The sequence below is a fragment of the Ixodes scapularis genome, unplaced genomic scaffold (genome assembly GCF_016920785.2).
Source record: "Ixodes scapularis isolate PalLabHiFi unplaced genomic scaffold, ASM1692078v2 PGA_scaffold9__187_contigs__length_104089568, whole genome shotgun sequence".
Taxonomy (NCBI): domain Eukaryota; kingdom Metazoa; phylum Arthropoda; class Arachnida; order Ixodida; family Ixodidae; genus Ixodes; species Ixodes scapularis.
The window spans coordinates 46154589-46180231 of NW_024609884.1; the positions used below are offsets into that span (position 1 = coordinate 46154589).

General features: G+C 47.7%; 1 protein-coding gene across 1 annotated transcript in view; it reads right to left on the minus strand.

Moving 5' to 3' along the window:
- The window catches only part of LOC8027192 (calbindin-32), a 204137-nt gene that overhangs the window by 11931 nt on the left and 166563 nt on the right, over positions 1–25643 (minus strand). The window contains exons 5-8 of the mRNA XM_040504192.2: positions 16501–16557; positions 11865–11945; positions 1840–1895; positions 1502–1547 (exon numbers count right to left, since the gene is read on the minus strand). Of these exons, the coding sequence (XP_040360126.1) occupies positions 1502–1547; positions 1840–1895; positions 11865–11945; positions 16501–16557 (240 nt within the window). The remainder of the gene's footprint in view (positions 1–1501; positions 1548–1839; positions 1896–11864; positions 11946–16500; positions 16558–25643) is intronic.

Consider the following 25643-nt stretch of genomic DNA (forward strand, 5'->3'; position numbering starts at 1 on the left):
ATGGTCTGTCTTTATTACGCTCCTCGGTAAAAGAGCAAATTCCCAAATGCTCGTATGAAAAAATAATAAAAAGAAAGAATTACCATTTAACAGATGCGCAGTATCAACGCACAGTTCACGTTTTGGGATTCGTTTTACATTTTGCGGTTTATCATTTAAGCTGACCGGCGACTCCCGCACACGGTCCCGAAGCTCGTGTGCGCTGGCCAGCCGGCTCTGTCGATACTTCGACCTGCGGTGTCCTATCCTCATGCAAGCCCATCGGAAATCAATGTGGAGCACTGTCCTCTGTGCATAGTTAGGCAGAAGAGAAGGGAGACACGCGACTGTACAAGGCCACGCCGTCGTTCATTTTTACAGGGCGACCCGTGTGTGGGCCGCTCCCACTCAGTCGGTTGGCGCAGGACGCTGTCTCTCCTCCGAGGGCTGATGGGCGTTGGTTTTATCCGCGGTAAATAATTATGTCTTACACGCGCTTTCGGTCGATGGCTTTCGAACGTATGCGCAGTCTGAGGTTATCTAAAATATTGCGCCTATATGCACTTCGCTAGACTTTAAGCGTGCAAAAGAGCAGTTTGAGCTCCAGTTGTAGTGCTTCCATCGCAACTGCGTAGCTGTATTTTTTTTTAATATTTTTTTTCTGTCCTAAATGGCGAGTTCTTTTGAGTCTGTGAATATTCTTAGCGATACGTTTTGAGGGGTTCGAAAAAATGCAACACTAGCGATCTAGACCTAATATTCGTTATACTTGTTCGGCTGGAGTAAATAGCAGCAAATGTGGTTCGTTATATACGACGGCAAAGTGTTCCCTTCACTGATAGATGCAACCTTTATTAACGAATTGAAGAGTAATATCAATAAATGAAACGCTAACCGATAGTTGGGACTATACCTTTCACCGTCAATATTTTTAACCTGTACACTGAAAAATATATCTTTCAGATTGCGTTTGTGATTGGGCTACAATTGGCGGGCGTTGACTTAATTTGCTTATGTTTCTTCCCCGAAAAATATCCCTCGATTGTTCTTTTTGCATCGACTCCCGGATATATCCCAGTCAAAAACCTAAATTTGCAGTTTAAAAGCGGAGATATCGTAGAAACATGAAATTTCGCATTTTCAAACTTTGCATTTTCAGGTTCTCTAATTCTGAAACGAGCAAACCTCTTTCGGTTCCTGTTCGTTGAAATTGGGGGTAGGATGTACTACATACTCGAATAGCCTATTAGTTTTTCATGGATAATGGCCTTCGCTTTAAAGAATTTTGTAGGTCGTACAAGGCCCCATAAAATCCAAATTTCTGCTAAAAAAAAAAAAAAAAAAGAATGTAAATTTGGTACAAACCTCGTATGCTAACCGAATGTAAAAAAAAAAAAAAAGCGAAAAAAAGAAACCCACATTAATAGTACCTACTTAATAAATTCGGGGGTTCGCTAGACTGTTTGGCTTGGCAACAGGCGCAACACGTTGACCTCCCACATAAATACACCGCACCCCTTACCTTAAAGGCTGAACGACAGAGAAAGTTTTCCTTGACCGGAAGCAGTCTGCAAAGAAGAAACGTATTAGTAATAGTAATAACGCAATTACAGAAACAGAGCACACAAGTGAAGTCTCGTAGATAGGTTCCGGCGATTTGAGTGGAAGGAAAGCCTTGGGAGTGACTTGAGTGATCACACATGGACCTTTCGTCGAACTGCATGCTGCTTTGATATGATAGATGCAGGCACATGCATTACTGATGTGATATTTACTGGTCGTTGACAGACTTTCTCTAATGCTTTCGTTTATTAGCGCTAAAAGTTCTTGCGTTGATGGTACAGAAATGATTTGACTCACTTGGCCATCTCACTGAGCTGTAACTTCCCATCTTTATTGCTGTCGAATATCTGTAGCTGCAAGCAAACATAACACACATACCTTAGAACAACTGCACGACACGGCCAACCCAAACACATCTTCAGTTTGTCACTACCTACTTACAGAGGTAACTATCGAACGCTAGACTTTACTACCTACACTTCAATTATAAAAATCTCGGGTGCCGCACGTCGGGACCGCCCACAATTCGCGTTGACGCGGAATTTTTCGAGCAGTGTGTTCACGCAGCGCAGAGCTGTCAACAACATGGTCCAATATCTCCTTTCTCGAGGCACGCTTCACAAAACTTGCGTCTGATTCAAAATACCAGCAGAAGGCGAAGCAGTCTAATCACAAACGGGCGCGAGTGAAGATGCCACTTTTCGACTCGCAAGTACGAGCGAAGCATTACACGCCCGTCTTCCCCTGTCCGAAGCACATAAAACAGGCCGCGAAGAATTCGCCACTTTGAGTGAGCGGTACAGCGGTGGCGGTATTTTTCCACGGGTGTGAACGCCGAACGAGCGCCAACAGCAACGAAGCGGACAATGGCCAGCAGTTCCAGGAACGACAGGCAGGTCGCGGTGCACGTTTTTACTCCATTCCCCTTCAGCAATCCGCGTTCCAACGTTTGTTCGTCGGTGGACATTTCCCTTTTGTCTCGCTGCCTTATCTGAGCGCGGTTTCTGAATGAGCGGAGCCCACCGGCGTGCTCGGTCGCGGTCCTCGTGCGGGCGGCTGCCTCAAAGACCTCACAGATAGCCATCGCATTCGCGACCAGGGGAGCGGTGTTTCCGGCTCTCGGTTGTGGCTACGCTGTTTGGACATTGACGTATTTTCCCACAACCTCCCCTCTCATCCTTTTATATATATGTACATATATATTTTTCTTTGCGAATTCCGACTGTTGCTTTGGGAGTCTGACTCAGACGGTGTGACACGCTGTCGCGTTGGGGGTTCTAATGGACGCAGCTTGGTCTCTGCGCACTGTTCTTAGAAGCGCGCCCAGAAATGTCAGCGGTGGGAAAGATTGTCTGCTCTTTTCCGAACGGACGAGAGTCATCATGTGAGAGAGGGAAGAGGAGAAGGATACGAGGAAAGCGAGGTAGTGTAGGAGACTGACAGCGGTGTTTACCGGCTTTCACGTGGAACAAGGTTTAAACGTCACGGCCCGTGTTGCGCTGGTATCGTTTTTTTTTTCTCCAAAACCTCGATTTATATCAAACGTACACCGAAACAGACGGGACGGAAAAAAGGAGACAAACAACCGCTGAACCTACAACTGAAGTTTTAATCGTCAAGGCACAGCCTATATACACGATCAAACAAAGGAAGCACACAAAGCCAATGACACCCCGCTAAAACCCGCACAATCATCGCGCATGCTGCGTGAGAGGAAATCTAATTCTTTCGCCGACAAAAGAACCGACGGGGCACTGACACACTCCTCCCCCAAGCGCGCTATCGCCTCTGCCTCTATAATCTCCCTGGTCAGGGCATTGGCACTTCTTCCAATGACAGTACATATTTTTTTAATTCCACATCACAGCCACAGTCGCGACGTTGAATGCTCAAGTGTCCTGATACTACCCTGTTTGCTTTGTAACAATGCTCTTTTAACCTATCATTGAGGCATCTGCCCGCCTGACCTATGTATCGTGGAATGGAATAAACAAATTTCTCTGCACAATCAAAAAACTTATTTTGATACTTCTTTGTACACTCCGGAGGTCTTCCGGTAGACTGATTGACATTTTTGCATAGCTTAGACAACCTGTTCGGAGCAGAGAAGACTGCAGTGACGTCTACCCGCTTTCCTATTTTCTTTAAGACATGGGAAACTCTACGTAAATACGGGACCCCAACAACTTTGTTTCTTTTTAGGAGCGTGTTTCACATTCGCACCGTTTTTTAATTTAATTTTCTTCAGAAAAGCGTCTGCTACCTACGCCAATGGGTGTTCCGGATAATCCGCTGACCGAAGGCGGGAACCTTGAGTGTCAAAGCTCACCTGTGCTTGATGAAAGCAGGATTTCTTCAGGGCATTCGTAAAACACAAACTCACGATTTTTACCAATTTTGAATGGGCGGATTGATAAGATAAAACTGGTTTTTATCTTATCAATCTTATCGTCCACGAGGTTCGAACGACCAACAAACATGATCTTCCAGAAAATGAAGACGAAGGTCGAGGAAACGTATGGACCCATTGGCAGCCAACTCGTGAGTCAAAACCAATGGGGCCAAGCAATTACCAAACACAGACCATACACTTGACACAAAGTGGGTCACGCCATGCTTAGTACTGTCTAAAATCACGAGATAGTCGTCAACGTATCTAAACTTTTTTACCACACTTGGACTGTCTAAAGGGCTAGAAAGATCTCTGTCATGATGTACGAGGTATATATCACTGAGAATGGGGGCGATCCAAGACCCTATGCGCACACCGTTTTTTAGCAAAAAGAAAAAAAAAAGTGCTCTGTTTCCATGAAATGAACTTGATCTAAATCCCTTTTTTTGCAAAAAAAAAAAAAAAGGAAAAAAAAAGTGCTCTGTTCCCATGAGGTGAACGTTGATCTAAGATAAAAGGAAAGTAATTCGAGGAAGCCCCCGACTGACACGCCAGTCGCATTCTGGAAGGCGACTGACCCAAACTTATCTATGCATTCCTCGACACAGAACAGCCATTTCCCGTGGGGAAGCGAATAAAACAAATCCTTGATGTCCAAAGAGCATGCGTTGAAGCTTCTGTCATTATGTTCATTTAAAAACCCAATGAGTTGTTTGGGGTCCCTATCTCTGCATTCCTCGACACTTTGTGGAAGAAAATTAAATTAGAAGGCGGTGAAAATTTGGAAAACGCTCCTAAGGAAGAAACAAGGTTGCCGTGGTCCCGTATTTACATAGAGTTTCCCATGGCTTAAAGCAGTGGTTCTCAAAGGGGGGTCCGCGGACCCTTTGGGGCCCGCGAAGGCATTCTAGGGGTCCGTGAAGCCCTGCCTCATCAGTCAAGCCCGGCAATAAAAGTTGTCTTTTTTTTTTTTTTTTTTTAAGATCGAGAAGAAATGTTTTAGTTTTCGGGCGAGTTTTCTCGTGTGAATGTCAATAAGAGAGGTCTACTTCACGCTAGCCTTTAGTTATATTCATTTATTCAATAATTATTACATTTAACGTATACATTTCCCTTCCCCTCACCATGAACGGGGTCCTCCATCATCTCCGCCGATCCGCAAGGGGTCCGCGAAGAAAATAGGAAAGCGGGTAGACGTCATTGTGGTCTTCTCTGCCCCGAACAGGTTGTCTAAACTTTGCAAAAATGTTAATCAGTTTACCGGGAGGCCTCTGGAGTGTACAGATAAGCATAAAAATCGGTTTGTTGATTGTATAGAGAAAGTTGTTTATTCCATTCCGCTGTCCTGTGGTAAACAATACGTAGGCCAGACGGGCAGATGCCTCAATGATAGGTTAAGAGAGCATTGTTACAATGTAAACAGGGTAGTATCAGGACACCTGGGCATTCATTGTCGCAACTGTGGCTGTGATGCGGAATTAAAAAAAAAAATGTACTGTCATTGGAAGAAGTGCCAATGCCCTGACCAGGGAGATTATAGAGGCAGAGGCGATAGCGCGCTTGGGGGAGGAGTGTGTCAGTGCCCCGTCGGTTCTTTTGTCGGCGAAAGAATTAGATTTTCTCTCACGGGACGACAGCATGCGCGATGATTGTGGGGTTTTTAGCGGGATGTCATTGGCTTTGTGAGCTTCCTTTGTTTGATCGTGTATATAGGCTGTGCCTTGACGATTAAAACTTCAGTTGTAACTTAAGCGGTTGTTCGTCTCCTTTCTTTCGTTCCATCTGTTTCGCTGTACGTTTTAAATAATCATGCTTTACCAGCACTCCAAAGCTTCCATTCTGAACAAGCTCAATTTATAGCGAGCTTATACTTTGTTTCAGCTTAAGTCCAGACGCAGCCGACGCTACGAGCTGATGGGACCAATCAAGCAGACTCAAAAGCGCAAGTCACTGGGCCTCTTCTGTTTATGATTGTTTCAGCGATGATAGAACACGAACTGCAAAAACAAAAACATAACTAACACCATAATGGTTCCCTTTTGACGCTCTCTCATTACTCCCATCAGCTCGTAACGTCGGCTGCGTGTGGACTTAAGGTAAAACGAAATATAAAGAGAGAACGCCCCGGGCTCCTTCCGCCCATTGTTTACGTTTCTTGTTTTGGGCGCGCTTATCGAGAGACGAACCCCGGTTTTTCAGTAGTATTTATTTCTTTCGCTTCGGTCACATTTTGAGCGGTAACTGGCAATTTTGCGGTCACAGACATTTTGGACAGATCTCCCGTGGTGTTCTCCTTGGGTTGGCCATACGGTCGGTGCACTGCGATTGCCACCTTTGCGATGCTTTCGCGTGTAGTTACCACATGGTCGTTACACACGCGTTCGGGGAAGAATGACGCGCGTGCACATACGGACTTGGAAGATTCAATATCTACGCAGTAGTAGAGTAGACAGTTGGGCGAGTTGGTAGTTATTGAACATAGAACATAAAAAAAACAAAAAAACATATGTGCCACAAGAACCACTCCCACTTTTGTGTGCCCTGCTCCCTGAGTGTAGTATATAGTATCCCCCTTTCATGTGGTAAAAGCTACGTTGGACAGACCGGACGGTGTGTGAACGACCGGCTACGAGAGCACAATCTCTCTCTAAAGTCTACGGTGGGGGGGCCATCTACCCCTGCACTGTAAATCCTGTAATGTACGCCATCCTTAGCAAAAACCAAGATAATAGGCAGGTACCGAGAAAAACACACCAGAGAGATATTTGAAGCTTTTATTATCCTAAGCATGGGCGAGCGATGCGTTAGCTTTCCGTCTGTTTCATTAACAGGGGAGGAAATTGCCTTCTTAAAATCTTTTTCGTGCGGGTAATTTTACGTGTCTGCCTCGGGCCCTCGGACCCGTGGTCCGAGCTCGTGCCTGTGTGACCAACGCTCGAGCGGATACCGCGTTCTGTACCACTTTCTTTTCTTCTTTGGTTAATACATGAGCTGTGAGTGTGCGCTTGTCTGTCGTCTACGTGTTCCTCTTCTCTGTCCTTGTCCCTGTGTGCGCAACTGTAACTATGTTCAATATCTACGCGTCACGAGAGGTAGATATGACGTTTTCACGTGTGTGCTGAACTGATATTCCGTCTGATGTAGAGGTAGGTAAAGGAAAGAGAGCTAGAGGAGAGATTTAAGAATGGGAAGAAAAGCGCTTAGGTCACTGTGCACTAGATATTCCGAAATGCGAAAGAAATGCAAGTACAGGTTTTGCCGCTCATAATAATCACAGTGCCAGCTTTTTAAATCCGAGTGTCCCTGGATTTAGTCCAGCCGTACACCAATTTAATCCAAGTGTCAATGAATTTAAGCCAAGTTGTCAACAATTTAATCTCAAAGCCATCCATTTTAATTCGAAAGTCACTCAATTTAATCCGTTCATATCTGTGAATTAACTATGACTACTAACTCATAGGTTACAACCGTTTTAGAGGTCTAAATTGCTGGAAGTCGTGAATGCAAAATCTGGCGTTTCATTTTATATGCACGTTGCGTGACTGGTTTTCTCGTGAATTTTGACGAATTTCTTAGACCCCAATACGTAAGCTCGAGACTGAATGGTGGGGATGTTTCGTCGGTTTTAGAAAAATAACGAAAATTTTCAAGAGGCTTAACAGGAAAACGGTGTTTGGAAAAAAATTGCATTTCAATTAGGTGTATGCCCTCAATGACCTGAAAATTTTCATTGCAAATCAAGGTCCTGATTTTTGACTGCGTGTATTCCACACTCGAATATGTGAGTTACATGTCCTCGGTTTGAAGAGCAGACACAATGTACTCGGAATGATTGCGGTTGTAGGCTGCGCAATCAACACGTAGAATTTTTTGCATTGCTGCAAACGGCGACCGTTTGGAGCATCTGCCATCGGTGTTCCTTTAACTTGGTAGCTTCAGGCTGCGCAAGTACGGCTGCGCTATGCTCGCTAAGCTAAGCTTTAACGCCGGTCTTGAACTTGGAAAACAACTCTTCAATTGGGTTGAAGAGCGGACTCTATAGCGGTAAGTACTTCAAAGAGTGCCCCTGGGACAAGGCTTCGTCTGCGGCTCGTCCGTGTGCCGGAGCATTATTTAATATGATGACCGCATCCTGGCTAGGAGCTGTTGCCATGGTCTCCCTCGAAGCTTCCTCCAGGAATTCGTTGAAAGTCAACCAGGACACTTTTCCTCACTTCTCCGCAAGAGGAACCCTTCAGCAGACATGCATGTGAGGAGGTTGGTATTGGGCCCTCTGGTACCTTAGTTCTCAAGATGGCGTCCTTCCGACGTTTTGACCTCCCAAACCTCCGACTACACCAAATATTAGAGTTTGTCTCGTCAACGTAATATTGAAGTTGAAGCGGGCCGTTCCCCCGCAGCCACGAAGCGTATTTATCTCTTGCACTTTTTACGTCATCGCGATTTCGGTCAACGGGCTGCAGAGAAAGTGGCTTTGTTGTGTAACCGTGTCCATCCAAAAGTCTGTCAATTGTAGATAGGCTGATTTGGATACCTGGTCCAGCTGCTCCAAGCTCTTGTTTGAGTTGCTTCAGCGTGTAGGTTGAGTGTTCATCCACTGCAGCTGCCAGATCCTGCACAACATCGGAGTCGAATGTCTTCTTTGAGCCTCCTCTGGGCTTCGGTTCATATCTGTCAGTCTTCGCAATTGAGTGAACAGTTTTCACATCAATTTGTATTGTTTCATCAAGTTGCTTGATTTTATCACCTTGCCGCCAGCAGTAAAGCAACTGCTCCCGATCTTGATCGGATACCTTCTGGTAGGATTGTTTAGGTAGGTTTGGATCCTTCTGAGACCGACCTCGACACCTTGCACTAGACAAACTCACTGCCAAGAGCGTTCACCAATGCGGGCGACGATTAGAGCGGTTCGTCGATTTGCACCTCCAAAACGTCGAACCGCTCTAATCGTTTTCATCTGCCTTCGAGAGTTGAGTATCGGCCGACGTCTGAAACCAAGAGGGAGATGCCAGGTTATCATCTGCAACCGAGGCACGGCGCAAGCATACCACGAAGTGTTTGCAGACTACCCAAGAAGCGCTGTCCAATGGTTTCAACAACAGACGCCTTCTGCTATTCCACGGAGACTGTCTGCGAAAACTTTGCGGTATGTTTGAGCGGGGACGCTGTTTTATCGACGGGCTTCGTCTGCTACAACGGGCTTCGTCTGCAAACACTTCGCGATATGCTCCCGCCGTGCCGCAGTTGCAGACGATAACCTGACATTGCCCTCTTGGTTTTAGACGTCGGTAAATTCTCAACCCTACAAGGCAGATAAAAATGATTGGAGCGGTTCGACGATTTGCACGCAAGTCACCCGCATTTGTGAACGTTCTTGGCAATGGGCTTGTCTAATGCAAGGTGTCGAGATCGGTCTCGGAAGGATCCAAACCTACCTAAACAATCCTACCAAAAGGTATCCGATCAAGATCGGGCGTGGCTTCCTTACTGCTGGCGACAAGGCGGTAACATCAAGCAACTTGATGAAATACTAGGAATTAACGTGAAGACTGCTCAGTCGATTGCGAAGACTGACAGAGATGACCCGAAGCCCAGAGGAGGCTAAAAGAAGACATTCGACTCCGATGTTGTGCAGGATCTGGCTGCTATGGCGGATGAACACCCAACCTACACGCCAAAGCAACTCAAACAAGAGCTTGGAGCAGCTGGGCCAGGTATCCAAATCAGCCTATCTACAATTGACAGACTTTTGGATGGACACGGTTACACAACAAAGCAACTTTCTTTGCAGCCCGTTGACCGAAATCGCGATGACAGAAAAAGTGCAAGAAATAAACACGCTTCGTGGCTGCAGGGGGACGGCCCACTTCAACTTCGATATTGCGTTGACGAGACAAACTCTAATATCTGGTGTAGTCGGAGGTTTGGGAGGTTGAAACGTGGGAAGGACGCCATCTTGAGAACTAAGGTACCAGAGGACCCAATATCAACATCTTCCCATGCATGTCTGCTGAAGGGTTCCTCTTGTGGAGAAGTGAGGAAAAAGTGTCCTGGTTGACTTTCAACGAATTCCTGGAGGAGGTTTCGAGTAAGATCATGGCAACATCTCCCAGCCAGGATGCGGTCATTATATTTGATAATGCTCCCGCACACCGACGAGCCGCAGACGCCGCCTTGTCCCAGGGGCACTCTTTGAAGTACTTACCGCCATGCAGTCCTTTCTTCAACCGAATTGTAGATATGTTTTTCAAGCTCAAGTCCGGCGTGAAAGCTTACCCAGTGAGAATAGCACAGCCGTATTTGCGCGGCCTGAAGCTACCACCTTAAAGGAACACCGATGGTAGATGCCCCAAACGGCGACGCAAGAAGCAATGCAGATATTTCACCGTATTGATAATGCAGCCTATGGCCGCAATAACTTCGAGTACATTGTGCCTGTCCTTCAAACCGTGAACATGTAACTCAAATATTTGAGTGCGGAATACATGGAGTAAAAAATCAGCACCTTGTTTGGCAATGAAAATGTTTATGCCATTGAATGCGTACACTATAATTGAAATACACATTTTTCAAACATGGGTTCACTGTCAAGCCTCTTGAAAAGTTTCGTTACTATTCTAATACCGACGAAACATCCCCATAATTCAGTCTCGAGCTCAGGTATTATGGTCTAGGAAATCCATTAAAATTCAGGAGAAAACCAGTCACGCAACGGGCAAATAGAATGAAAAGTCTTTCATGACTTGCTAGCAACTTAGACCTCTCAAATTGTTGCAACAAATGAATTAGTAGTCATAGTTAATTTACAGATATGAACGAAGTAAATTGAGTGATTCTCGAATTAAAATGAATGGCATTGGGATTACATTGTTGACAACTTGGATTAAATTCATTGACACTTGGATTATATTGGTGTACAGCTGGATTAAATTCAGGTGCACTCGGAATAAAAAAGCTGGCACTTGGATTATTATGAGCGGAGAAACCTGTAGTTGCCCAAAGTAATAAAGATGTCAATAATTATTATATAAACTTAGTAGTGTGACTAATATATTGGGGAAATATAAAAAAGTGACTACTAAGTTAATTGAGTTAATTTAAAGTCAATTAGGTGACTAGTAACACGGAGTAATCAAAGGAGTACGTTTTGAATGAACTTTTATGTAGTCGCATTTCCCAATTATATATCAAAGTAATCGACTGAGTAATGAAAATTTTGCCTCTATAAAGTCATTTGTGTCAATGATACCTGTAGAACCAAACAGTAATCGGAAGGTCAAATGAGCTTCTACCGAGTTATATTTTGTCAATAATTCCTCTAAGTAATCGAGGGAGTAATCCAAAATGTTTGTGTAACTCTTATCTTGTAATTCGTGTTTTTGATGGGCCGAAGTAATTAAAATTGCAAGCCATACCCCTATTAAGCTTTAAATAATTGCAGACATGTCAAAAATAGATCAAAAGAGTAATCACAAGCTGCGATTGCCCTTTTATAATTTTAATTGTATCAATAATAAGTAGAACTAAAAAGAAACAGTAAGCAAAACGTCAATTCAGCTAAAGTCGAATGCCCCTCTAAGAACTCAAGGTAACCAGAAAAGTAATCAGCATGACAATTAAACTACGTCGATCATGCGACTAGTAACTCCAAGTAATGGAGTTATGGAGTAATGAAGTAGTCCCAAACGAAGTCTAATTCTATAAACAATTACTCTAGTTATCAAAAGTGTAAGCGAAACGCGACCACTAAAGACAAGTAAGCACATGTATATTTTGTGGACGCCAGGACTAAATTGGGTAGCATTGGGATTGAATGGGATGGCGCTTGAAATGAATTGGAAGGCACTCGGAATAAATTTATCGTCGTTTGGATTGAAATGAGTGGGAAAACCGGTAATAGACGAGGCAAATGCTTAGCTACAATTCTCACCAGAGTGTCGGTGTATTCGATAAGCTTGTCTTCTTCGATGCTGTCTTTCTTGGCTTCACGGAGCAGGTCCTTGAGGAAATTCTGAAACGGAATCGACAAAACGCTCTAGCCACTTAGAGGATGAGAACGCCAGGGCGTCTCTTTCGGATGCCCGACACGCGCTCCTCCGTCTCGCCATAGCCTCTAAACTCACAAAGCCTGGCAGTTTGACGACGGAGCCATATAGTACCCGGTCGCAGATTTGGAGCGCGAGAATCTGGTAGCACAGAGCATCAAAGAGCCATTTCTCGGGGAACCTCGACGTCAGCGCACAGCTTTTGCAGCGGCGAGGACCCGAAACACACTTGTTCGCTGGGGAGAAGTGTATTTCGGTGTCTCGCCGCAGCGGGGCGCCAGTCACGTGGCTCTCCTGGAATTACAACAGGTATGAGGTGGTGAGAGAGATTTGGAAAGGGGTCATGGTGCCTGGCTTGACTTTTGGAAACGCAGTGCTATGCATGAAATCCGAAGTGCATGCGAGACTAGAAATAAAACAGCGCGGAGTAGGTAGACTGGCTTTGGGGGCACATTGCAAAACGCCAAACCAGGGAGTACAAGGAGACATGGGATGGGCATCATTTGAGAGCAGGGAAGCGGTGAGCAAGGTAGATTTTGAGGATAGGTTGAGGCAAATGGACGGGGAGCAATGGGCACGAAAGGTTTTCAGCTATTTATACATGAGGAGTGTAGACACAAAGTGGAGACAGCGCACTAGGAAATTAAGAGGAAAGTTTTTGGGCTATAGCGAAGATACCGAAGAGCAAGTCTCAGTTAAGAAGAAAGTTAAGGCCACAGAAAGAGATTGGTGGCTAGAGGGAATGCAGACAAAGACGGCTCTGGAAAGCTATAGATTAAACAAAAGAGTTATTGCCAAAGAAAGCATTTATGACAATTCTAGGGGAAGCTCATTGCTGTTTGAGGCAAGAACGGGTGTTCTGCGAACCAGAACATACAGGGTGAAGTACCAGGAAATTGATACAGTGTGCACTGCTTGTGGAGAGGAGGACGAGACGGCTGAGCACTTGATACTCTACTGTAAAGGGCTTCACCCTATGCCTACCGAAGACAACATAGATTTAATAAAGTCATTGGGTTTTAGAGACAGCGAAGGGAGAGTGGATTTCAAGACTGTAGAGATTACCAAGCAAAGATTAAGTGAATGGTGGCAGAAATCGAGAGAAAACTAGGTATTTTCTTATCCACTGATGGCAAGGGGGTTTCATAGCCTCACTTTCTTTGCACTGCGGAGTGAATATAGATTTCACATTTAAATATTCTAAGCTTAAATGGTAAAACAAAATGGCTAGGTGGCGTAAGCTACCGCCCGATCCAAAGGGCTCAGCCGTATTCATCCATCCATCCATCCTCTCATCCGTTGTCTGCCTCTCCATCTTTTCCATTTCGGCGGCCGCTTCTCGTGGCCATCTGCCAGGTTTTTTCAGTAAATAGGAGGCTATGGTCTCACTTTGGCTGTACGTGCTCACTAAAAGCTCCCGAGATGCCGACGCGTTATCGAAGGTGCACAGGAAGCTCGCACAGGAGGCGGGACAACCGAAGGACCGACCTGCTGTTCTCGTTCTGTCAGTGACATTTTTTTGCGTCGAGCGATCAAATCGAATCAATGATGACCTATTGGCCAAATTTAAATCAACATTGATTTGTGGGTCTTTCTCTTCTCAGTGCGAGTTAACACCTCAATACGGCACCACCGTGTATTAGATGAGAGTATTATTTCCGATTATAGTTTTATTTTTGCCGTTTGGATGCCCGCGGGCCTAGTAGCGCTGCTCAAACATCATAAATGATGACGGAATTATCTGCGGACAATCTTCGAAGTATGTTGGTTTCATACATGAACATGTGTGCAGACAGATTTTTGCATGACCAGTGTGTCAGAATCGTCATACAAGAAAGGCCGTCTTTTGTACGAACGGTGTGACTTTAGCGGCTTAGCCTGTCTCGCCGACAAACCTTGCGCAGGAAGCTAAGGCCCGTTCACACTCTTGCAACCGAGTACGACCGAGAGAGACGAGACTTGTTAAAACTAGGGGTGTCGCGAACCGGCCGAGGTTCGAGTTCGACCAGGTTCGACTTTTTCGAACTTTTAGTGGAAAATTCGACGAACCTTGTATTGAGGTTCGACTCGTGTGCGCATGCGCGAGAGGCTAGCCAGTTGGCTTCGGATTGGATGGTGATGGCTAAGGGATGAATTAAGGGCAGCGCTGATTGGTTATTTCAGTTAATACAGTACAAAAAATTAAGTTATTAACTTCTTTAGTGATTAGAATTAGTTTCTTTTAATTGCAACTGTTTATAAAATAATAAAAAGAAAAAACCTTTTCATATAAAATTTTTTTCCAAACCTAGATATGCTTGTATCAAGGTCTGGCCACACTGTCCACAAAATCGAACCGGTCGAATTCGGTCAAAAGTAGGGGTGTCGCGAACTTTTGTCGAACCGGATTTTTAGGTCGAACTTCCGGGGTTCGACTGGGTCGAACCGGTTCGACGAACCTTCGAAACTTTTCACCAGATTCGACCGGTTCGACTTTGCGGACAGCGTAGCCAGACTTTGATACACACATGTCTAGGTTTGGAGAATTTATTTTTATGCAAAGGGTTATTTTATTTTATGAACAGTTGCAATTAAAAGAAACCAATTCTAATCACTGAAGATGTTAATAAATTAATTTTTTTGTACTGTATTAACTGAAATAACCAATCAGCGGTGCCCTTAATTAATCCTTTAGCCATTACCATCCAATCCGAAGCCAACTGGCCAGCCTGTCGCGCATGCGCACACGAGTCGAACCTCAATACAAGGTTCGTCGAAATTTCCACGAAAAGTTCGAAAAAGTCGAACCTGGTCGAACTCGAACCTCGGCCGGTTCGCGACACCCCTAGTCAAAAGTTCGAAGGTTCGTCGACCGGTTCCACCCAGTCGAACCCCGAAAGTTCGACCTAAAAATCTGGTTCGACAAAAGTTCGCGACACCCCTAGTTAAAACCTCTTAAAATTTCTTAGGACGAGGGAACAGACTGACATCCTGGCGCCATCTATGCGGTGACCCTGGAACTGCATTTCACAAGAGCGAAGGTTTTGCGGGATTTCCGAGGTCAATTGTGCATATTACTTATAAGAAAGGCTCGTTTATAACGTTGACAAAAGTTTTTCGAGCCAAGAAAGAAAGGATAATGCGCGAGAGAAATAGAAAATATGCCGGACCGGCAAGTTTACACTGCTACCCAATAGATGGCGCCAGTGTGTCCTCTTGTTGTAAGAGGTTTCAAGCCACAAAGTTTTAAGAAGTCGCAAGAATGTAAACGGGCCTTTACTCGCGTCTTGGACGACGTGTGGCGTGTGTCCACGAAGATGACGCCTTTTTTTGTGGGCTAGCTATTTGCAGTGGATTTCTTTTTTTTTTTTTTTTACATGCAGTACACGAAATACTTTTCAAAGACATCGGGAACCGGGAGAGCTTTGTGGCTTGAAACCTCTTACAATCCGGGAGAGCTTTGTGGCTTGAAACCACGAAAGCAGTCGCTTGGCGCTGAGAGGCACCTCATTAGTAAAGAACGAAGGGGCTTTCTGACTCGCGTGTTTGTCTGATTAGTCGCTTCTCCTGATTTTTGAGGCAATTGGGACCGGTCCGACTGAACAATAGTCAGTATGAGACAGAATGAGAGTCAGCAGTATGTAATAAAAATTTGGTAAGCAGCATCGCGCCAATAAACCAAAAAAAAAAAACAACAACAGTAACAACAGCAACAACAAAAACGGAATAAACAGTAAAAGAGCCGATGTCTTTGGGTCCTTGCACTTCCATTTTCTGAAACCAACTTTCGCAACAGACAGAGAGAGAGAGAGAGCGAGAGAGAGAGAGAGATGTTATATTTTGTTACGCTTTGCAGCATTTCTGTTTGACGAAATGCCCGAGATAACGCCACAGACGTATTCACTATAGCGACTCCACTGAACAAAAGGGTATATGTCACGTTTTTCGTAAACTTTAAAGCGAAAATATACTTCGGGATGGGCGTCATACAAAAGCGTCGTTTTTCCCGTGGCTCGCTGTAAAAAGCTCGGCTTTGAAGGCGTACTGTTTATGCAAGAGCTGCGTGGGGACACAGTTGGTCGCGCGCTTTCCTACACTGTTCTCGTTTTCCGTCATGGCGAGTTACGCAAACAAAGTCCGACGGAAATTCGGCTCGGGCAACTGCGAGATGTTGTGGCCGAAACTTTCAGCCGTCACCTGGGAATTGTTCGGACAGGTGTCCGGCTAATTATCGCAGCATCTTTCGCAAAATAAGCGCGTTCCTAGTCCCGCGTTGGTTATCTGTCGACACGCTACAAGGGTATATATGTATACGTATGTCCGTTTTATCACCGCGTGGTGTGAGTTTTAGCTATTGTTTCCTCTTTTTTTTTTTTTTTGTCGTGAGAATTGCAGATATTAGTGTAGGCAGTCTCCTGTTGTAATGGGCCTGTCTGTACAAGAGAGCGAGCTGCGTGCGAGCGTTTATTTCAGAATTCTCTTTATCCTTCTAATTCCGCGCTATCCAGATTATCTATTGAGAACCTTCTCGTAGATACTTACTTTCAGTTCGTCTGCTTCAATATATCCGCTGCCGTCCGTGTCATATTCGCGCCAGATCTGCAAGGAAAAAAAAAAAAATTTTTTGATGAGGGTGCGCACGACAGAACAAAAAGTCCTTAAAGGCCGACTTACAACCTCGGTTTTCTGCAGGGAAGACAATCCTCCTATCGTCCCCCTCTAGTAAACTGCCAAAGGAGCCAAGTTAGGGCAAGGTAGAATGTGGGGAGGGTATAGGAAAGGAGGAGGTGAGCAAAACAGACGAACGCAAATGAAGGAACTAATTTCGACTACCAAGATGGACTATTTAGATGTTTTTTGCCGCCACAACACACAAAGAAGGATATCCATTCCGGGTTTTGATTACAGAAACAGCATCTTGGCACGGGGTGATGTCACGCTTCCTATTGCCACACCTATTCAACCTCGAATTGGCCGATCCATTCCTGACCCCAAACTCAGAGGAGGTTATACAGTACCTACTACAGAATACGTCCACAGTACACTTGGGGTTTTCCCTTGATGTGGAAGATCTTTTTCTCTTCCACATACCAAATTGTTTGCAGCTGTAAATGAGTGCATTGAAGCCAATGGAATTACGTACTTTCATGACAAATGTGGAATTCAGGTGGAATCCTTTCTAGAACTTTTGCGATTCTACCTTTCTGCCACAGTTTTCACGTACAAAGACAGGTCTTACCTACAGAGGAAAGGAATATTGGGTCATGCGTAGCACCAGTTCTCTGTGATATTTTCCTTTCCCAATTTGATTGGGCAATGGCTGATGTACTTTCCATCGGTCAAGTAGCTCGTATTTTTAGGTACTTGGATGACTACCTGGTTCTTCTTTCACGATGATCTATATATAATGAAGCACAAATAATCGACAGTATACGATCAACCTTATTGGAAGAAGGGCGAGGCCTCAAGTGAACTCATCAGTCACCTTTAAACTCCATAGTTACTTTTTTAAGATCTCGAACTGGTGTTCTATGACAATCACACTTGCTGGAAATACTCACCAAGATCCAAAAAAGGCCTGCTGCAATATGACTTGGCACATTCTAAGATCGATAAGAGAGGAATTGTGAGAAACACAATGAAGTGCGGCTTTAATAATTGTGTTGTGCCCATTCAGCGGGAGAGACTTTTCATTCTCAGGTACAGCGTCCCAAGGCGTCTAGATACCCGAGCTCTATCTTGTTTGACGTCGCTAAGTCCATGATTACTTCAAGCGGACGACGAGAGAGCACAAAGGACAAGAACCGCCGGTTAGGAGTGCTGCCATACATCCATCGTATATCTCACAGCCTAAAGAAGAGTCCAGGTTGTATTTTCTGCATCGGACAAACTCAGCGGTTGTGCCCAAGGATAAACAATCACCAGATACAGCTAGCCGAATGTAATGTTCAACATCAACAGAAATACGTTGACTGCTGGTGTGGGGTGGCATACGAGATACCGTTTGCCCGCGGTAAAGTGTATGTTGGACAACCAGGACGATATATCAAGTGTGTCATGTGCGCGCAGGGAGCAGACGAGACAGCGGAGCACTTCATACTGGAATGCACAGGCCTGAAGCCGGACGTTACGTATGAACCAGACATGGCGGTGGCGCTGGGCTTCCGGGGCATTGACGAACAATACGCCGCCGATAGTTCGCAGCCAGTGGAGGTGACGAAGAGGAGACTGGAGTGCTGGTGGAGGAGGGCAAGAGAACACGACTACGACATTGGCTAGTGTAGCTACTATAGCCAGGCTAGATCCAGCGCTGCTGGGATCCCCTGATACAAAGGGGTTAGCCCCAAATCCAAATCCAATCCAAACCGCCTAAGAGAACACGCCCTATCTTTGAAGTCGTCGCCAGCGAGCCGCCTATACTCCGTTCCACCTTCAGTCCGAGCGCAGTGGACTCCACGAGCCATCCCAGCCGATCCAGCGCCGGGAGAAAGTCGCGTGACCTGCCGGTGGGGCGGGGCGACACAGGGAGCTCAAGGTCGCATGACACTCCCTCAACGCCGCATTGGCTGGGATGGCTCCTAGCGTCCGCTGTGCTCGGACAGAAGGTGAAACGGAGTATAGCAATACATGCAAGTGATTGCAAGTGCTCCGCTGAGTTTAGCCACACTAAAATCTTAAAACGTTTCAAGGCTAAGAGATCTCGTGAGCTGTACGAGGCCCAAATCATTTTGTCCATTGGGGATGACTGCGTCAGAGCGCCGTATAAGACGTATTGCCAAATTACCCAAGCATCAAGGAGAATGCTGGGAATGTATACACGCGCTCGCCTTCCCCGTATAAAAAATTCGAACTAAATAACCAAAATAAGCCGTTGACGAACGCGCGTGCAAGATGCCGTTTGTTTTAGGCATTAACTTTAAAATAGTTACTGTTGCAGACGCCAGCACGTGAAGCGCTTGTAACTGCACTCGCAGCATGCTCCTTGGTGCTTAGGTAATTTAGCAAAAGGTTTATTGCCATGACACAAAGATAACTTCATTACCTCAGTCTCATGCTTTGAAGAACTCTGACCTGCTATGACTTTTTAGTTCATAGTCTTCCCGAACTTCATCTTTGTTTATTTTTATCAGCATCCCTGTTTAACGTGTTTCCGTGCATTAAAAAAAAAGAAAAAAAAGATTTCCATTAGTTTTTTTTATTTATTTTTGGTAATGCGTTATTTAGAACTAAGTACCCTTGTGAATTTACCCTTTAATGATGTAAACAGGATTTACTTTACGTATGTTGTTGCTAAGACGTTTATTTAACTAAGGGATAACACCAGGATCACAAGTCCGTTGCGACGCGGTCGCAGCTTTGGCGTGGCGTCTAAGTCCCTGGATGAAAAGGGGGATGAGGGTTACACCGAAGTTTTTAGCTCTCTTTGCGACACAAAGCGAGGAGGTCAGAATTCGTGTCCGGCGCTCGCACTCACCGGGGGGGGGGGGGGGGGGGGGGGGGGGAGGGGGGGGTTGCATTAACACCACTTTGATAAGCATAAGGCCTCCGCACCGTGATCGCACCGTCATCACAGTCAGGTCGACCGAGGCTTGAGATTGGACACGAGTGCTGCGTCAGTGTTCGGCCGGGGCTCGTGTTCAATCAGCGCGTCGAAGGTCGGACTCGGGCCCAATAGCCGAGTTAGCGCGATCCGACTGTGATATTTCATGAAGGTGGAGGAGTCGATGCGGAGGCTTTGATCATTCCGGGTGGTGTTCGGTGCACCCAGTCGTCGTAACAGGTCGGTCGGTCGTCGTCGGGCAGAAGGGATCAGGCTGCGGTGCGGTGCGCTGCCAATGCAGCGCAGTCCCAAATTAAATGATGAAGCTTGGGTAAGGACTCCGGGTCCTTGCAGCGCTGTCAGCTGGGGTCTCTTCGCATGGCGTTTGCGGTTCATGTTGAGAGGAAGTGAACTGGAGTGTTGTGTAAGGTCGATCAGTTCCCAGGGTGGCTTGGCGGGGGGTGGGAGAGGGGAGTTCGTTGTCGGTGGAGGCAGCGACTCCGAGGTAGCGCGCTACCGCGCGGCCTTGAGATGTGTGCTGGAGCCTGGAGGCGGGTGGCATGCAGCTCCATCTGCTTCTATAGGGTGTTTTTGAGATTGATGAGGTGAAGGCATTTCCGAACTACGGCGATGCGCGTGATGCGAGGAAGCCCGAGGATGGTACGGCGGGCTTCGTTAGAGAGGGTATTGAGCTTATCCCAATGTGTGCGCTTGAAGCGATAAAAACGGGCCGCGTAGACGACTTTCGATACGAGGTCTGAGCTGACGAGGAGCTTGACTGTGCGTTCGCCTGCGCCACCCAGCCGATCCGAGATGCGTGGGAATAGGCGGAGGCAGGCACGCAGCCAGGATTTTTTTTCGGGGGGTGGGGGAAGGGGGGGGGGGGGGGCGGCCCGCCCATGACAAAATGCTGTATGAGGTGGAGGGGGGAGAGGAGGTTCCAGCAAATTGGAAGATTTCGGGGGGGGGGGGGGGGGGCCCCATGGCCGCCGCCCCCCCCCCCCCCCCCCCCCTGGCTACGTGCCATGGGCGGAGGCCTTGTTTCCAGGTTTCGATGATTGCCTTGACCCATTCTGTGGTGACGTGTGGGCCATTGCTAAAGTAGACACCCAAGATTTTGATGCTGAGTGCTTTGCTTACGGGTTGATTGTCGAACGTGTGGCGGAGGTCGAGGTTTGCATGTCCCTTGCCGAAGACAGTATACATGGTCTCCTCTGGTGATGGTGCGAGCCCGAGGTGGTGCAGATGGTTGTTGATGGAGCGCGATTCGTTGCGTGAAGGGGCTGCCGTCGAAAGTCCAAATAGTAATGTCGTCGGCGTAAGCCGAGGCGCGGAGGTGTGGGATTTTGTATAATGCCCAGAGAAGGGGGGCCATGACGATGTTAAACAGCGTCGGGGAGTATATCCCGCCTTGGGGTACGCCGACATGGTTCAGCCTCGTATTAATACCCACCGCATCGGGACCGTGTCCTGACTTAACTGGCTGCCATGAAGGAAGGGGCGCACAAAAGCGAGCTGTTTGCCGTCGAGGCCTTGCTTGTACATGGCGGACGGAGACGATCGATGCATGGGGCACGGAGGCAAAGGCTTTTCGAATATCCACCGTGACAAAAAACGCGCAGCTGTGTGCTATTGATGTGACGATCGACGACATCTTTGTATACCATTGCCAAGCTGTCGTGTGTACTGAGGTTCTTACGAAAGCCCGTTTGTGTGGGGTGGAGTATCTTGACCTGTTCCGCCTGCCACGGAATGCGGGCGAGAACCATACGCTTCATGAGCTTGCCTATGATAGATGTGTGCGATATGGGCCGCACGTTCTTAGGGACTGTCGGCGGCTTGCCTGTCTTGGGAATCAGTGTTATCCAGGAGGTCTTCCAGTCGTCAGGGAGCAGCCCTCTGTATGGTCAGATTTAGTTAAACCAACAGAGGTTGGCTTCCTGGGCGATTCGGGGTGCATTACGCAGCATCGGCGCGGTGATCCCGTCGGGGCCGGGCGAGCTTCGGAGGCGACATTGGGAGATGGCCGCATCAAGTTTCCATTCGGTGAAGCGTTGGTTGCCAGCTGGAAGTCAGCCACGTCGTTGTACTTGGGGCAATATACGTCGGGTGGCGGGGCTTTGTTCGGCTGGGGGAAGGAGATTTCTCCGAGCTAATCGAGGATGTCCTCGGTGCTTTCGTATGAGAAAAGTTCTATGACAGGGACAGTGTGGGTCTGGGTACGCTTGCCGTATATTGCGTTGAAAGTACTCCACATTACTCAGCTGAGTGTTCTTACTCCACATTACTCAGTTGAGTGTTCTTGTCGAAAGACTCGCAATGTGCGATCCACCTCTCTAGTTTTAAGGTATTGGCATACTTGTCAGCTTCGCGTGTAAGACGAGTGACTCTGTGGAGGTAACATTGACGTTTACTGCTTCGATATTTGGTAAGCGCCGTCGTGCGTCGATCCCATAGCGAAAGAAGATGCGTATCCGGAGTGGGTATACCCTCGCACAGTTCCCGCGTTCCCGTTGCAGAAGTCGCATCTGTTATCAGGAGAGTGGAGATGGCAGAGGTATCGAATATGGTGATTTTGTCCTCGATGGTCTCCCGAAATCGGTCCCAGATGACTGTTTTGGTGGAGCGCGTGGTGCGCTTACGTTTGCCCGTGGGGAGCTTTATGACAATAGGGAAGTGATCGCTGCCTCAGGCATCTTCGTCGAGGATTGTCCAAGTAAGAAGGCCGGCAATATGAGGAGAGGGAGGGGTGAGGTCAAGTACGCTATCGCGTTGTCAGGGGTTCGTACCGTAGCGCGTTGGCCGGTTGATGTCCTTCATGATTGCCAGGTTGGTATACTCAAAAAACAGCGCTGAGGTCGTGCCCGCGCTGTGTGGTGGAGCAGGAGCTACATGCCTCGTAGTGTGTGTTCAGGTCTCCTCCGAATACCGTGTAGTCGGTATAGGGTATGCGTCATGCAAGGTCTTCATTCAGGAAAAGTTGCACGTTGTCCTTTTGCCGGTGTATACGGGCGGCAGTATGCCGAGACGACGAGAAGCCTTCGCTCAGTTCCGTCGAGAGCGATGTGCACCGCGGTGACTTCTTGGGTGGTGGTGCACCATGCCCCCTTGTCCAGCTTCACGTGGGGCATGTTTCGGTGTACGTAGACGCCGGCTTGCGCACGACAAATAATCTTAGTTGTCAGGGGATTTGGGTGCCGTTTCTTTGGGAGTTTGTGCTCGATAGTAGGGTTGTGGTTTATGCCGTAGCCTGAGAGTTGCACAGTGTCGCTATGCGTCTCCTGCAGCAGGAGTATGCGAAAGCGTATTGAGGGTCGGAGACACGCACGAGGAGCTCCCCTCGTTATGATTATAATGTAATTAAATGCAAAGGTGCAAGCGAGCTGGTCAAGAATGACAAAAATAATCCCTGGAGAAGGGGAACAAGGGGGACAAAGGACAAACACAAATCTCCAAACACAGCTAGGTGACTGGTGCTCGCCGCAACAAATCCTGGTTTTGGTATCGAACCAGGGACCTCTCCATTTCCAGTGGAGAGGTCCCTGGTTCGATACCAGGATGAGGCGGTATCGAACAAGGGACCTCTTGTTCCAAAACAGGACCAGACGCATACACTACTGATTACACGGTCCCCCTTGTTCCCCTTCTTCAGGGATCCTTTTCGTCATTCTTGTCCAACTCGCTTGCACCTTTGCATTTAATTGCATTATAATCGTAAACGTAAAATGCAAGCCGTTCACCCCTGTTGGTGTTAGACTGGTGGCAGCTGATAAAACCCGTTTGCTCTACTGACGTCTAACTCCTGGTTAGCTCAGTGGGTAGAGCGCTCCACCGGAAATGGAGAGGTCCTTGGTTTGATACCAGGACCAGGCGGATTTTTTCTGTCGCACACCAGTCACCTAGGTGTGCTTGGAGATTCGTTTGTCCTTTCTCTCCTTTGTTCCCCTTCTCCAGGGATTATTTTAGTCGAGCTCACCTCTCCGTTTCGCAAGGCCACGACAGTTCCACTGCAGGATTTTGAGAGTGGGCTTATTGAGTGAGGACGCCATCTTGGTGTGGTGGTGGGAGTGCCGGTGGTAACTGCGTGGGGAGTGCTGTCATACGGTCCGTAAGTACGAGAGATGAGCTGCTGCAGTTGCTGTATCTGCTGCTGTAGCTGTATCTTGTTGCTGTTTTGTTGCTGCTGTTGCTGCTGCTGAGCAAGCAGGGCCTGCAGTTGATTTATGGTGACATATTGCGACTGTGGTGAAGAACTACACGGCGGTATGGGCGGCGGTGGGAGCTGGGACTCCTGCTGTTACTTAGGCTGCAGCTGCTGCTGGAGATGCTGTTGCTGCCGTTGGGGATGCTGCTGCTGTGTTTGTGCATGTTGTTGTTGCTGGGGCTGCTGCTGCTGTTGGGTATGCCCCCGGGGATGCTGTTGCTGCTGCTATGCTGCTGCTGCTGGAAATGCTGCTGTTGCTGGGAGGTACACTGAAATGGAGCAATCTGTTAGTTCTTACTTTGGGCTGCAACTACTTCGGCGTGTTTACGAAGTCGCCTCATGAGTCCTGCCTTGCGAGGCTCACGTTTCTGAGCTTCCGTCTTGAGTCTTTGTTGGAGTCGTACTTTGCGGAGTTCAAGTTGTTTAGCCTCCCCCTCGAGTTCCAAAAGTGTCTCTGATGCTGCCTTTTCAGCCTCAGAGATGGATCGGAGTTCTTCTCTCCGGGCCTGAACTTCAGAATCAGTGCAATAGGCAGTCTTGAGCATGTTCATCGTGGCCTGCGAATGTGTCATGGGTTTGGTGAGAGTCGGTGGGGGAGAGGGGGCCGCGGTGATCGGAAAGCGACCGTCGCCTAGCGCCACAGAGTCCTTCGTCAGCAGAACTGCGTTGACGGCTTGCGGGGCGACTGGGTTGATGTTGCCGTTGTGGTTGTTTCTGCCGGCTGCGACTTCTACTTCTGTGATGCGAGGGTGCGTCTTCGCTTCTTAGGTCATCAAGCTCTAGGGCCGAAAACCGTTTGGACGCGGCGACCAGCGGCGGAAATTCCTCGATGGAAACCTTGCCACCAACCACGGTTTTGGACTTTTGAGTTGGGGGCCTGCTTCGGGATCGTAATGTGCAGGTGGTGGCACGTCGGGCCTTGCTCTTTCTGCGGTGGATACACGAGGTGTGCCGAGTTCTGCGGTGGTAGTTCGTACCGTCCGCCGAGTGCGCTCTTGGCGCTGCTGGTCGACCTTACGCTTGACCAGACACTTGGGGTCGGTGGCGAGGTTCGTGGTGACGTGGCAGTTAGCCCAGTACGTGCGTTCACAGGCGTGGTCATTGTTGACGATACAGCCTCAGTCAGGGCACCTTGGCTGTCGGGTGCAGGCATGCTCTTTGTGGCTCAGGCCGTGGCAACGCCGACAAACTAGGGTTGTAAGAGAGTAGGGCGTAACGTTGATGATTACGTCGTAATACAGCATAGTTTTCGTGGGTCGATGCTCTTGAAACGTTATCAAGGCTAGACCGTTCTTACCGAACGGCCTGGCATCAATTATTGCGTGTGAGTTGCTTCAGAGGGCGCGGAGCAACGCTTCGGAGGTGCCTTCGGTTTATGCCGCGTACAACGCCACGGATGGTGTCGCCGGTAATGGCTTCGTGAGCCACAACGTCAACTGCCCGGTCGTGGGCAGCTATAGGGTGAGGGCAGTGAGGGCAGTGAGGCAGCTCATCGCACAGCGAGGAGCTGGTAAGCGTGCACGAGGTTTCGTGCCGTAGCGAAGATGGTGTTGGTGGCTTTAGCTATTCGGAAGTACGGCATGTCTTTCGTGTCACAGGCTGTGGGATGTAGACCTAATGTGGCGTAGAAACCGCGCTGCATCGTGCAGGCAGGAATATACGAGTGAGGTCATACCTGTCCCGGGAGCGGAATAGGATCACATATTTGGGTCTTTCGTCGGTTGCAGGGTCTGGGTGGTCTGATGAAGACAAAGGCGAGAGCGCTGCGCCGAGGAAGTGCCGCTGCTGCTGCGGTCTCTGCTTGTGGTAGCACGTCATTTGCCAGCCTACGTCATCGTCGTCAGCATCGCCGTCTTTGCTGTCCGGGTCAGGGGTGGCTGTTGACTTAGAGGCTGTGGTGCTAGGCGGCACTTGAGGCACGATGAGCGGGGGTGACTCACA